Below are 14,831 nucleotides of genomic sequence, written 5' to 3' on the forward strand. Positions count from 1 at the left end.
TCTTTTTCTCAGGCTCCCTCTCCGGCCTGGAACCCTGATTCCCCGCCACCCGTAATCACCATGGTAGGCGCATAAAAGAACATCGAAAGTTGATAGAGCAGATATCAAATTGGATCTTGAACATCACGGGGACGTGCGACATGGTGGGGCAGTAAGTATGCACACGACTACCCGAACTCACTGACAGGGGTCAGCCCCTGCAACTTCTGGGTCTCCAAATTGGGCACATGGCCTGAGCTTGCCCTTTACGCCTTGGAGGTGCTGGCCTGCCCTGCAGCCGGTGTATTGTCTGATTGTGTGTTTAGCACGGCAGGAGGGTTATATTTCCCAATGTTTTGGGGTGTACCCTAATTTAAAAAAAATAATAATAAATTTAAAACCGAAAACCAGTGTAGGCTACCTCCTCCTCCTCCACCGCCACTTCCACCTACACCGCCACATCCACCGCCTCCTCAACCTCCTTCTCCATATGGACCTGGTCTTACTAGATCAAGATTATTATTATTTTATTTTTGCGTATTTTATGTTATTTTAAGTCATTTCCCTATCCACATTTGTTTGCAGAGCACTTGCCATGCTCTTAACCACATTTTGACACCATTTGCAGCCCTCTAGCCCTTTCCATGACATTTTTACAGCCATATTAGTGCTCAAAAGTTCGGGTCCCCATTGACTTCAATGGGGTTCGGGATCGGGGTCAAGTTCGGGTCCCGAACTCGAACTTTTTTCCGAAGTTCGGCCGAACCAGAACATCCAGGTGTCCGCTCAACTCTACTCACTTGCCAATATAAAAACTAAAGCAGCAATGTTTGTGAAACCCAAAATTTATGTCAGTCTCAAAAATGTTGGCAATGACTGTAGATAGGAGATAGATACATATTAGAGAGATGGATGGAAGGATGGATAGATAATAGATAGATAGATAGATAGATAGATATGAGATAGATAGATAGATAGATAGATAGATAGATAGATAGATAGATAGATAGATAGATAGATAGATAGATATGAGATAGATAGATAGATAATAGATAGATAGATAGATAGATAGATAGATAGATAGATAGATAGATAGATAGATAGATAGATAGATAGACACATTTTTACAAACAGATAACACAGAAGTACAATTTCTTGGATCATTATAGTAGAAAATTGGTATTCATACCCAGAACATATCCTTGGAAGAGGCTCACAGCTAAATCTTCCTTCAATCCTTCAATTTTTTTATTTATTTTTTCTAAAGTTGTTTCATGTTTCAGTGACTTTTGCTACAACATTTATCAGGTCTCACATTCCCTCTAATTTAGAAGCAATTCCCTTTGTGTCATCATTTACCGATGCTGGGATGCAGATTTCTTCTGGTTGTATGGACACTCACTGAACATTGTAATGATTTTTCCCTGTGTAGCGATGAAATGAGAGACACGAGATTGTTCCAAAACTACATCTGAAGGGAACCGGGGGCCTCCGTAAAATTGATAGCACTGCTCCAGTTAAAAACAAAACCTAAGCACATTTTTGAGCAAGTGGCAGAAAAAGCTTTGAGTCTTTGGAAAGTTATTTTTTTTGTTGTTGTTTTTTTCCAGCCACTGGAATTTAAACTAGATAAACCTGCGCTGATTGATAAAGCGGGCTCCAAGAGGGCTATTCTCCTACAGGTGCAATTGATGAAGCAGCGCCGGTGATACAGCACTATCAGGAAAACAGCTTCCAGGGAACATTACTGGCGGTGTCAGCGCCATCATTTACGGTACAGCGAATGCAGAGGGATACTGGTTGAAAAGGTCAACGGGGTAGAATAGATGTGTTAACAAAGTTTAACCAAGCAAACTACTTCTAGACGGACTCGAGGACACGTACATTTTGTATCTTATGGTGTGTTTGATTCTTTATTAGATAGTTTTATTTATTTAATTTATTTTTATGAAATGCATAAAAACACATTGTGTCCATACTGCATCTTTTTATGTTTATTTATTTATTTATTTATTTATTTTACAAGTTTGGGGCATTTTCATAAATGTCTAAAGGTCTTTCTAAACGGCCAGATTCGAGTCTATAAAAAGCGTTTAAAACCAGTTGATCAGCGATCGTTCGAAAGGCCTTTATACTGGCCGATGGAAAGTGCATGGGGTCAGTCCATCTTGATTGGTGATCATTTAAAAAACCTTTAAGGGCTCCTTCACACTCGGCAGATTTTTGTGGCAGAAAATTCCGCGACTGAAAATAAGTTTCATTCACCTTAAAGGGGTTATCCCATGACTAGTGTAAAAAAAATGATAATCAGACATCATATAGTACATGACAATCCAAAGCTAGAACCAGCCCTGTACCTCACATGGATCCAGAGATCTCCACATTCACTGCTCTGCTAGATTTATATCAAGCTGGAAGCTCTAGGGGAGTGTCTTTTCTGCTGCAGCTAAGGGGGCGTGTCCATGCTCTCCCTATCACAGCTCAGGAGGCGTGTCTCAGCTCTCCCTATCACAGCTCAGGAAGCAGTTGAAGAATAAAACTGAGCATGTGCGGCCACCTCAGTGAGCGGGACAAAGAAATAAGAAAAAAACAAACAGCAGGTGGCGCTATACAGATACATTTTATTGAATAACTCAGTGGCTATGCTAAATTTTTCATTACAGGCAATTACAAAAGTATTCAGATCCAGGGGCTGGTTTGAAGACTGTAGAATATTTTTTGTGGGACAAACCCTTTAATGGAGCTTGCAGAAATCTATGGGCTTTCTGCCCCGTTCTAATAAATGGAACTGATTTTCAGTCGCTGAACTTTCTGCCACAAAATCTGCCGCGTGTAAAGGCCCCCTTACAGAGGCCAGTGGAAAGTGTATAGAGTCAGAAAATCATGATTGGTAAATGTTTAAAAGACCTTTACAGAGGCCAATGGAAAGTGTATGGGGTCAAACAATCTGCATCATTAAATAGTAACTAAACCTTTGCAACACTTTTTAATATGATGTTCCTAATGCCCTAAAAAAAACTATTTCTAATATACTTTATTAATCAATTTTGTGTTGTTTTTTTTTTAAACTCAGTTCTCTGTGCACCGCTGACAGCTCAGCGGTGTACGGAGTGTGAAATTTATGAATGGGGCCGCAGCAGCGTTGTGAGTACGGGCAGGAGGGCATATTGCTGCTCCTGCCTGTGCCCCCCAGAGGATTACTAACTCATGGCATAGCACATGGGTACCCTGTACCCATGTACTATGCCAGGATTAGCTGAGCGGAGCGGCTCCTGCCTGTGCCTGCTCCGCTAAACGAGAAGTGCTCACATGCAGTTCTCTTAGCTTAGCGAAACAGGCGCCCGCTCCGCTCAGCTAATCCTGGCATAGTGCAGGGTACCCATGTGCTATGCCAGGAGTTAGTAAACCTCCAGGGATCACAGGCTGGAGCAACAATATGCGCTCCTGCCTGTACTCCCTGCGCTGCTGCCACCTCATTGTGCTGAGCTGTCAGCGGTGTACGGAAAACTGAGTTTTAAGCGCCCCATGAATGGTGCGCTTTAGTTGCGTAAAAGACTAAGATAAATACAAAATTGATTAAAAAAAAGTATATTAGAGATAGTTTTATTAGGGCATTAGGGACATCATATTAAAAGTTGTTACAGAGGTTTAGTTACTCTTTATTCGTTTAAATCAGGGGTGCACAACCTTTTTTGGTCTGAGGGCCGCATTGTCACATTGCTCTATTTCAAGGGGCCGCAATGTACACAGGCCGATGTAAAGTGACTGGGGAGGAATGATCGCTATCACAGTCATTCCTCCTTCATTTAGTTACATTGACTATGAGTAGCACATCCCTAATCACACAGAGAGATGTGCGGCACGATTATACCGCAAGTTATCATGAGTGATTGTCCCTATGAAGACGTATTTCCAGTAATTGACCTGAATATCTCGCTGCTGGCCCTGGAAAAATACTAACAGTTTTGTAGTCGGGTACAAATTGATGGAAGTCCGGGCCAGCAATACCATATTGTGGCACATTATACCGCCCCCAGTTCATCACACAATACTGCCCCCATGAGCACAAAATACATCCCCAAAAACTCTCACTGGCTGGCCGTAAGGAGGGTCCAGGGGGCCCCTTGGGAAATTTCCCTGTGAGATCTATGGCTAATCCACCCTGGCTTAAAGGAATTTCCCAGTAAAAATGAATTTTTAACATGTTCTTGCAGCATGGCCCCTGAAACCGAAGAGTTATACTTACCTGCTCCCGGCACTGATTACACCTGTCAGTGCATGGCCATGGTCACATGTACCTCTGCAGCCAATCACTGGCTTCAGCGGTGATGTGGCCACAAGCAGCGTGTCACTGCTGCAGCCAGTCATTGACTGGAGCGGTGTATGTGACCATGGTCATGCACGGACAGGTGTAAAAGTGCAGGAACCGGAAGATGGAGGCAGCGGGGGCAGGGCGGCATGGAGCAGGGAGGCAGCGGGGACAGGGCGGAATGGAGCAGGTTAAGTATGCATCTTCTGGTTCAGGGGCCACGCTGCAGGAACTTGTTCATAAATAAGTGATTTCCCTCACTGCAGAGGCCGTGCTCCCTGGTTATTACCGCCTCCTGCCAGTTACAGGCGCCCTGCAATAACCAGTAAGCACTTTCTCTTACTAGTGGGGAAAGCGCTTATTGGTTAACACTTTAATAACCAGGCCTGAAAAGACACTTTTTTTTGTGTTTTTGTGCACCTGGTGGTTCGAACGGTTGTAACTTTTTTATGTGTTGGGACTACCAAAATAATTTTTGCAACAATTTCTCACTTGACAGATAGGGACTTATAATTTTTTTTTGGTTTTACTGCACAAAACATTTTTAAAAAGTATATATTTTTTTCAAACTATAGCTCTTTATTCTTTAAATATGCAAACTGACACCAAAATAAATTATTATAATTAGTTCCCTATTTTGTGTTGGTCGTTTTGTTATATTTATATGTATAGTTAGTTTCACATGAATGGGGCGATAATGGCAACGGTTTTGGTTGGTGTGGGTGTCTTTTCTTTTATGTATTTTATTATTTTTCATCTTTTTTTAACTTAATTTTTTATATATTTCTGCTACAAATAATATCCCCCAAGAGGTCATAAAAAGACCTTTGGGGGACACTGAGACTTTTTGTGAATTTTTTCACTATTTCTTTTTTATTTATTACTTTTATTTGTATTTTAATAATATTTTATTGTATTCTTTTTTTATAATTGGTTTATTACTTATTATTTAAATATATTTTTGCCACATAAAATCTCCATCCAAGAGGTCACAAAAAGACTGTTGAGGGACAATGAACACTCTACTATTTTGCACTTTTTTTTTCTTTTATTTGTATTTTATTATTTTTTTATTTTTAATTTTCTATATTTTTTTTTTAATATATTTTTGCCACATAATGACAAGGGATCATAAAAAGACTGTTAGGGGGCAGTGAACACTCTTTTACTTAGCAATTTTTCCTTTTATTTTATTCCTTTTATTTGTATTGTATTTTTTTTTATAATTTTCTATTTATTTTTTTTGCCACACCATATTTTATTTTATTTTTTCTTTTATTTGTGATTTATTATATTTTTAAAATAATTCTTTAACTTATTTAATATATTTTTTCCACATAATTTGTCCCCAAGAGGTCACTGAAAGACCTTTGGGGACACAGACTTTTTTTTTGCACTATTTCCACTATTTCCAAAGGAGCCCCAGTTACAGGGGAAACCAGCCTGCGGTGGGGGCATTGTACACAGGCAGAGCTGATCAGGTCTCCTAACCCTGCAGCTCAGCGCTCCTCTGCCCCCAAGCCGGGTCCACCCTACATAGCGCTCACCTGTGTGAGGAGAAGGTAGAAGCGCTGATAAACTGCTTCTGCCTTCTCCTCGGCTTCCCCGCTGTCACGGACAACCGACGACCTGTCCTGCTACAGTGCAGGGGCAGGAGCTGTAATGATCCATCGTGCGGCGCTGCGGGCAGAACCACAGCTGATTTTACAATCAGCTGTGTTTCTGTCCAGGAGGACGGGGGCCGCAAATCTTGGCTCTGGGGGCCGCATGCGGCCTGCGGGCCGCAGGTTGTGCACCCCTGGTTTAAAGGCATTTACGCAGGCTGATGGAAAGTGTGGTAAAACTGACTTGTGTTCTTCATTCTCCAGGTCTGTACTGTATTTTTTTTTTCTTTTCATTGCCATATTCTGACCCCTATTTTTTTTTAAGTTTTTTGAAGCTATGTGTATGGAGCTGTATCAGGGCTCATTTTTTGTGGAGTGATCTGTACTTTTCATTGATACTATTTTGGGGTGTGTGACTTTTTGATCACTTTTTATTAAATTTTTTGTGGCTATTTTGACTTTTATCTGTTTCGCCGTTTGCCATATGGGATAAATATTTTTATATTTCAATAGTACAGGCGTTTTACACTGGGCGACACCCAATATATCTATTTTTATTTTGGGATTTTGGGGAGGGGTTATTTAAATTTTTATATATTTTTTTTACATTTTTAAGAACATTTATTTTTGATTTTTTACACTTTTTAATAGTTCCCCTAGGGAACTTCAATGACCAATCATCAGATCACATTTGACCCCGGCATCTGAGGGTTTTAATGTCCACAATTGGCATTACCGCCTATCGCAGACATTAGCCCCGGATGTGTGAAACCGGAGTGGGGCGGGCGCCATGTTTAAAGATCCAACATGTGAAGTACTATTACATCACATGTCGGGAAAGGGTTAAAGTGGTGGTTCAGGATTTTGATACTGATGGCCTATCCTAAGCAAATCGATGGGGGACTGACTCCCAGCACCCCCGCTGATCAACTGTTTGAAGAGACCTCCTCACATCTTACGAAGCACAGCGCCATACATTGTATAGTGGCTGTGCTTGGTATTGCAGCTTAGGTTCACTTGAATGGGTTTGAGATGCACCTAGGCCACGTGACCAATGAATGTGACATCACTGGGCTAAGAGGAGGCCATACCACTCACCAGAGCACCGCAGTCTCTTTAAAGCAGCTGATCAGAGGGGCTGAGAAGTTTGACTTCCACCGATTACATGACCTATCCCTATGAAAATCTCAGATAACCCTTTAAGATGTTGAAGAACTCACATAAACGTAAAAGGTCATTCAAACAACTGATGATCGGGGGTGCCGAGCGTCAGACCACCACCAATCTGATATTGATCACCTATTGTAAGGATAGGCCATCAATAGTCTAACGCCGGAATAACCCTTTAATTGTATTTCAGAACTTGATTGATTTTAACAAATGGGGACAATGGGACAGGAATTAGATTTTTTGGAATACCCCTTTAAATGAAAAACTATTTTAAAAATACAGCACAAAAAAAGCTGAGAATATAATTTTATACTCTTTCTTCGTGTCACCTTGGGAGAAGTAAAATTAATATATGACAACCGAGTTCATTTCACTCAAAATGTCTTCATTAAGTGTCCCAGAAAATGTAATTCAGTCTGAATGTGAGAGTTTTCTGACTGGAATTCTTAAAAATTCAGCCGCTGGATAAATGAGGATAAAATGACGAGATCTGAAGGTTAGAGGGGAAGCCGTCATTTGTGTTTTTGCTCTTCTCGATGAATACTTTAACACATTAAATGAGGCGACTTTCTGGACGGTGCGGAGGAATATCTTAAGGGGGATTAAGTAGTAATTAAAATAGATTTACCAAATTTAACTCACTTTAGGAAAGAATGAATACAAAATGGATATTTATGCCGCCAGTCCGTTTCTAAAAGCCTAAGAGGCTCAAAGGTGAGAGAAAAGGTGATTAACTAAACCATTAAAAAATGTAACAAAATAAATTCATTAGTGGCAATAAAAAGCTGAGAAAACATGCCTAACAAGGGTCATAATATGTCAGAAAAAGCTTTGAATAATACAGTAAAAACCGTACAGGTGAGTAGGTTCATATCGTGTCATGATCATATCATGAATGCTTAATTCTCTTGCATCATTTCCCCTTCTTCAGGTGGACGCTTATCTTCTGGTCTCAGTGGCTATCATATTAGCATGTGTAGCCAAACCTCTGGCAAAAAAAAAAAAGCAGTAGTGGCCACTAGGGGGAGCAAGGTTCATATTGTTTTTTATGTTGCTATGGTAGACTTCAATAGCAGCTTGTATAATTATGTTTGTAGTGAGCTCCCTCTAGTGGCGGCTAATGGCAGAGAGACTTTCTCTGCTGGTAGGTTTGGTTGTCGGGGACAGAATTGTTAATAGTGGGCACTCTTATTTTTATCTTGATTAAGGGTCAGTGTTTATGGAGGTCATTCTGCTGGCACTCCTTATAGCAGCACTCTGCCGACATTGCTTAGGGGGGTTTCTAATTGCAGTATTGTCTGCTACCATTGTTTTTGTTGCACAGTTCAGTGGCAGTATTTTTATGGGATCGTCTGTTTAAGGGGGTACTCTGCTGGCACTATTTTGGGGTACTCTACTGGCACTATTAATAAGGGCATGCTCCTGTTTATATCGTATAAGAGGGATACATAGTTGCTACAATTTATGCTTGGCAGTCTCTGGCAGTTTATATATTGGCACTGCTCTGATAATGTTGGTAGGCCCCCTACAGGTAGAGTGGCTGGGTTTTAGGCAGCCCCAACACTGGGTTCCCCAGACACACCATGATGCCTTCTTTACTGGAGACCTCAAGTGCAAAACAATACAGACAAGGCACTAAGATGGCTTCCCCAGTGTCTTCCCTGGCAGAAGAAGGTTCTTTGATGAAGAAAGGCCTGAGCTGGCTGTCCCTTTGTTTCTTAGAAGACTCGTACCCTGGCCAAAGAGTTGTTGGCCCAGGGTCTGTGGCTCGTTGGCTGGCTCTCTGTTCAAAGTGCTGGTGACCTAGGTTCTATGGCATAGTATCCCCATCTCAGCATCAACTTCTGGTCACTTGTGGTGCAGTTTGACAGAGTCTATCCTATTAAATACTGCTCCTTATCACCAGACACCTAGGACTGATCTACCTTTATATAGTTTCTAACTGATCTAAAACCTTCTAGTGAGAGGGGTGGCACAGAAACTATGTTGCAGTTCAAGGCTGCCATAGACTTGAATCGGGTCCCAATACAAGTCAATGGGGATGAGTAAGCAGTTTCAGTCATAAACAACAGTCTATGCACACAAACGTATTTTGTTTCCGTGTCCTTTCAATTTTTTTTGCAGATTTTTCATTTCAATTGGTCCGCAAAAAATGCGGACAGCACACCGTGTGCTATCCGCATCCGTATGTCCGTTCCGTAGCCCCTCAAAAAAATATAACATGTCCTATTCCTGTCCATTTTAGGCATTGTTACAATGGATCCCCCCAAAAAAACGGATGACATATGGATGTCATCTGTTTTTTTTTTGTGGATCCGCAATTTGCAGACCGCAAAACACATACGGTCGTGTGCATGTAGTCTAAAACAGACAATTAAAAATTTACTGTGTCTGGATTTTCCCTCCAAAACTTAGCTCTGAATAGTGCCTTATGACAGCAGTGAAAATATACTAGCTTCTCAGTGCACAGGCTGAGAATTCCCAAAGTCTCTTAGTGTCAACTGGCTCTGCATTAACCTATGCCACAATTCAGTGCAAATAAAGTGCAATAACAATGCAAATGAACAGGATATATCATATAAAATGCAATTCAACAGTGTAAAATAGTATAAGTGCAAACAATGGTATAAATCACAGTGCAAGTTAACCCTTCAAAGTGCATTAAAATAGACAGTTGATGGCTTTGTACAGCAGCAATGTCCAAAAATGTCCAGACTTCAAAGTACCTTTGTTCCGGGGCACTACACGGACACCTTAATTTATTTATAGGGTCACTCTGATGCTACTGTTAAAAAAAGACACAGTTCTATTGAATGGATGTGGCCTGAATGTATGGGCGGATTTACATATAAAATTATCTACATCATATGTGAGGAATACTGCCTTAAAGGATAATCCATAAAAGTCAGATGGTTGCATTCCCACCTTGCAGACCCACTCCCATTTGCAGCCTTTCCATTCACTGCTCTGGCTCAACTATTTCCAGAAGTCCCATGGCAGTGAATATAGATGTGGCCTACGGATGCGCAACTTGGTCTCTATTCTTTTCTATGGGACTGTAGAAAATAGCCAAGAATGATCGCCCCTGTTCTTGAGATTGGAGCCGGTCCTAAAGGTGGGACCATCACCTATCAGTCATTTATGGCCTATCCTAAGGATAGGCCCTAAATGTCTAGATGGGAATACCTTTTTAATGGGGTTGATCCATCTGGGGGCAATGATGGCGTATTGCTAGGACATGCCATCAATGTCAGATAGGTGCAGGTCCCACCTCTGGGACCTGCAACTATATAGAGAATGGGGCCCCAAAATGAAGGAGGGCACACAAGCATTCATTGTTTGTGGTCAATGGAGAGCCCATCATGCAATCACAACCACATCTCCATTTACCCCATGGGACTGCTGGAAACAGCCGAGCCAGGATGGCCACGCATATGCAGCTGCCCTCCATTCACTTTAGGGGTCATATTATGGAGATAGAAGTGGGTCCCAGGCGAGGGATCTGCACCTACTGTATCTTACATTGATGGCATATCCTAGCAGTATGCCATCAATATACCATATGGGAAAACCCCTTTAAGTGTTAATGAAGCTGATAAAGGTGACGCAATCTGTTATACAGCTGACTGCCTCCGCATACTACACAGACTTGTTTAGGTACCTGAAGAGAGAGACCTTAAAGAGGACCTTTTTATCTGTATATCCTTAATCTAATTATTATCCTACCTTATAATGCGGCCCCCACTGATGTCTTGGCACTTTCTTTTCTTCTAAAGAACCCCCCGTTCGTCCGCTGTGGTCCCCGTATCTTTTGGCGCCTCATATGCTAATGAGGCGACTCGGTTATACTAGGCGTGGACTTGTATTTCTCCTGAGCGCGGTTATCTTCTCCCTGGCTGCGAGCGCATCCAATCAGAGCCAGGGAGAAGGAGCTCAAGTTCTCGCGAGAATCGCAGCTCCATCTCCCGTGAGAACTTGAGCTCCTTCTCCTCTTTAAGTATCAGACTCCTCTTATTAAAGAAAGGATATGTTCATATATATATATATATACAGTCAACAAATGGTCAACACAACCTGAACTTACTTGTCGTGATAATTTATGGATGTATTCCTCAGTCATCTGTTTTTTAAAGAATTCTTTAGATATGACGATGCATTCTGCTCCGTCTGAAACCAATGCCATGCCCAAAGTGTCTTCAAAAATTGTGTAAACCAGTCCCTGCAGGATGACAGTTGTGGGAAATGACAACATACATGGTTTTTATTCGCATTAGAACACATACAGAAGATCATACAGCACACTGTGGAAATGAATGATAGAGTAATTAAAGAACTCCAGATATAATGGATCAGTTCTTACCGATGCTGCTCGCTATTGCTAGTCCCCCCTACAGTAAGTTTAACGTATAACCCTGTAATGAAACATGTATACAAAATGGTGCCAAGGCCCAGGACACTCTTCTGTCATACATCAGGCCTAATTTAAGTTATGGATATGTTTGAGAGAATATGTGGGGAGTGCAAAATGTTGTACTTTATTCTCAAGTTGCTTTCAGAGGTCCTGTCCTTAGTTGCTCCGTAGGAAAAGGGGTGCTGGGCAGTTGCCCTGATTGCCACCTCCTGAGAACGTGGACTTTTTTGCTATAGAGTACTGTATTACATATGGTCACCCACTCATATGGCTTTTCCACTGTTCAAACTTATCTCCTATCCATAGTATAGGTTAAAGTTTTCCAGCTGGGACGCCGATGATACTATGTCCTGCCAGTCGACCATTCCTGCTTTGTTGACTTGCGTTCTATAGGCCTATCAGAGGAAACTATACTGAGACTCTTTCTCTACAAAGAACATGAGCACACTGTATATAGCTTTAGGAGTCACATTGCTATGAGTTGCGAATGGGCCTCATGGTCCATTGGGCCCACAGACCTCTGTACCAGATGCTGTGACTCAGGAGAAACCTGACAATGGTGATGTTGGAGTGGCAGCAAGACAAGTCTTAGCAGGGTCACGAATGCCAAACATGGGGGATTGTGGAAGCCCCAGTGCTGGAGTGGGACTGAAGAAACCAGCCTGCAGTAAGAGAAGACCTCACACCAACCACAGCAGCTAGGAGACCAGAAATACATCCAAAAGGCTGTTGGAAAAGTGCCCAACATAACAGAAGGCAAGCTCCATGGGCTTAGTTAGAGCTTGGGTCATTATTGTGTCAGAGTATTGGCCCACCGATGGATCCTCTGCTATTTTGCTGGGTAAACCTGACCCTGGTAGTGACCGCTCCTTCTCAAGAGCTTGTGAAGGATTCATGGTTACAAGTACATTTGAGAGTCATTGACCCATCAGAACGTTCTTTCTTGTTAAAGAAAACAATCAAATTATTTCTCTGTATAAGACTTTGGAGACACCAGGGCGATGAGAGAAATCTTGACATGGAAAATTGCTTGTACTTAGGTCTGAAGCTGCTGAGAGATGTCAGCAAGTCTGCCATAAATAAGCAATTGAAATAACCAGCACTTGAGATTTAAATCAGTGTGTAACAAAATGATTTTGAGTTACTTCTCTCGCCAAAAATAAATCACGCTCGTCTGTTGTAAGCATAGGGCGGCACTTACTAATGTGCTGTCATTTTTAGTGAACTTTCACAGAACTTCATGTTATGGTCCATTTAATGACAGGTCTGCAAATAAATAGCAGCCACTTTGTGCAGAATATTATTAACCCCATAAAACGCTGCTAATTTTGGAATTGAATTTTAGATTTTTTTTTCAGACACCATTGTGTGGTACATAGAAGTGATTTTAGTCAATATTAATATGGGGAAAACACAGAAAATATCAATTTTTATGTCCTGAAATGAATGATAAAAGAAATATACCTGCCTTGTGAATTTATCAATCTGAAGTTGTTGTTTTTTGCATGATCCTTTCTTGTAGAAATCCTGCATAACACACTTTTAATCACCTGCTGATTTGTTCCATTAACGGCTGGTGAACAAATGAGGGGGTGGGACATAGAGGCAACCTGTCACCATGAGAATGCACTGCAATCCGCAGCATGTTATAGAGCAGGAGGAGCTGAGCAGATTGATATATAGCTTTGTGGAAAAAGATTCAGTATAACTTATATTTTATACATTTAATTTCCTGCTCATTCTGGATTTTGCAGTCAAAGAGGCGGTCCTATCAGTGATTGACAGCTATCTCTGTATACACAGTCATAGGGGGGAGGCTGTCAATCACTGATAGGACCGCCTCCTGGACTGCAAAGTCCAGAATGAGCAGGAATTCAAATGAACAAGTTTCCCTTTAACAATCTAACAGAGCAGCGGAGGGAGGCTCCTGTTGCAGCCAGTTGTCCTACAGCAAGACACAAGAAAGTAAGGAGGAGCAGGGGGAACAGGAGGAAATTAAGAAGGAAGCATCAATATATACAGTACAGACCAAAAGTTTGGACACAGCTTCTCATTCAAAGAGTTTTCTTTATTTTCATGACTATGAAGGCATCAAAACTATGAATTAACACATGTGGAATTATATACATAACAAACAAGTGTGAAACAACTGAAAATATGTCATATTCTAGGTTCTTCAAAGTAGCCACCTTTTGCTTTGATTACTGCTTTGCACACTCTTGGCATTCTCTTGATGAGCTTCAAGAGATAATCCCCTGAAATGGTTTTCACTTCACAGGTGTGTCCTGTCAGGTTTAATAAGTGGGATTTCTTGCCTTATAAATGGGGTTGGGACCATCAGTTGCATTGAGGAGAAGTCAGGTGGATACACAGCTGATAGTCCTACTGAATTTGTATTATGGCAAGAAAAAAGCAGCTAAGTAAAGAAAAACGAGTGGCCATCATTACTTTAAGAAATTAAGGTCTGTCAGTCAGCCAAAAAATTGGGAAAACTTTGAAAATAAGGGCTATTTGACCATGAAGGAGAGTGATGGGGTGCTGCGCCAGATGACCTGGCCTCCACAGTCACCGGACCTGAACCCAATCGAGATGGTTTGGGGTGAGCTGGACCGCAGAGTGAAGGCAAAAGGGCCAACAAGTGCTAAGCATCTCTGGGAACTCCTTCAAGACTGTTGGAAGACCATTTCAGGTGACTACCTCTTGAAGCTCATCAAGAGAATGCCAAGAGTGTGCAAAGCAGTAATCAAAGCAAAAGGTGGCTACTTTGAAGAACCTAGAATATGACATATTTTCAGTTGTTTCACACTTGTTTGTTATGTATATAATTCCACATGTGTTAATTCATAGTTTTGATGCCTTCATAGTCATGAAAATAAAGAAAACTCTTTGAATGAGAAGGTGTGTCCAAACTTTTGGTCTGTACTGTATATATATATATAATTTTTTTCTGTGTTTATGTGTTTTATGTTCCTGACTCCTGACCAGACTGTCATTCTGGGGGGTTTTCTCCAGGCCACTATATCATAACTAAGTAGGTGTGAAGAAGCTGGTGAGTGAAGGCAGCATTTGTACTTGCCTCCATTCACTTATACTGTCCTTATATCTAATTACAGGCTTCAACACAGTCTCAGAATACACCTTCCCCATAACGTTACTGGACCCCCTTCAACCCTTAAAGAGGTTTTCCAGACATTCAATATTATTGACCTAGTGTCATGGTCTTACCTGCTTGCTGCTCTCCTTCGTTTGACATGTGCTGGCGGCCATCTTGGTTTCTGGGTTTCTTGTAGCCTTCCACCCTGCGGCTCCTCCTTCCCCTGGGAGGAGCTGGATGCCTAGCTCATATATATAGGAGGTC

General features: G+C 41.5%; 1 protein-coding gene across 1 annotated transcript in view; it reads right to left on the reverse strand.

Annotated features, from left to right (window-relative positions):
* LOC120994033 (cyclic nucleotide-binding domain-containing protein 2-like) overlaps positions 1–14,831 on the reverse strand; it is a 244,720-nt gene that overhangs the window by 38,549 nt on the left and 191,340 nt on the right. The window contains exon 13 of the mRNA XM_040422495.1: positions 11,147–11,281. Coding sequence (XP_040278429.1) covers positions 11,147–11,281 — 135 coding nt within the window. The remainder of the gene's footprint in view (positions 1–11,146; positions 11,282–14,831) is intronic.

This window comes from Bufo bufo, chromosome 3 (genome assembly GCF_905171765.1).
Source record: "Bufo bufo chromosome 3, aBufBuf1.1, whole genome shotgun sequence".
NCBI classification, from domain to species: Eukaryota; Metazoa; Chordata; class Amphibia; order Anura; family Bufonidae; genus Bufo; species Bufo bufo.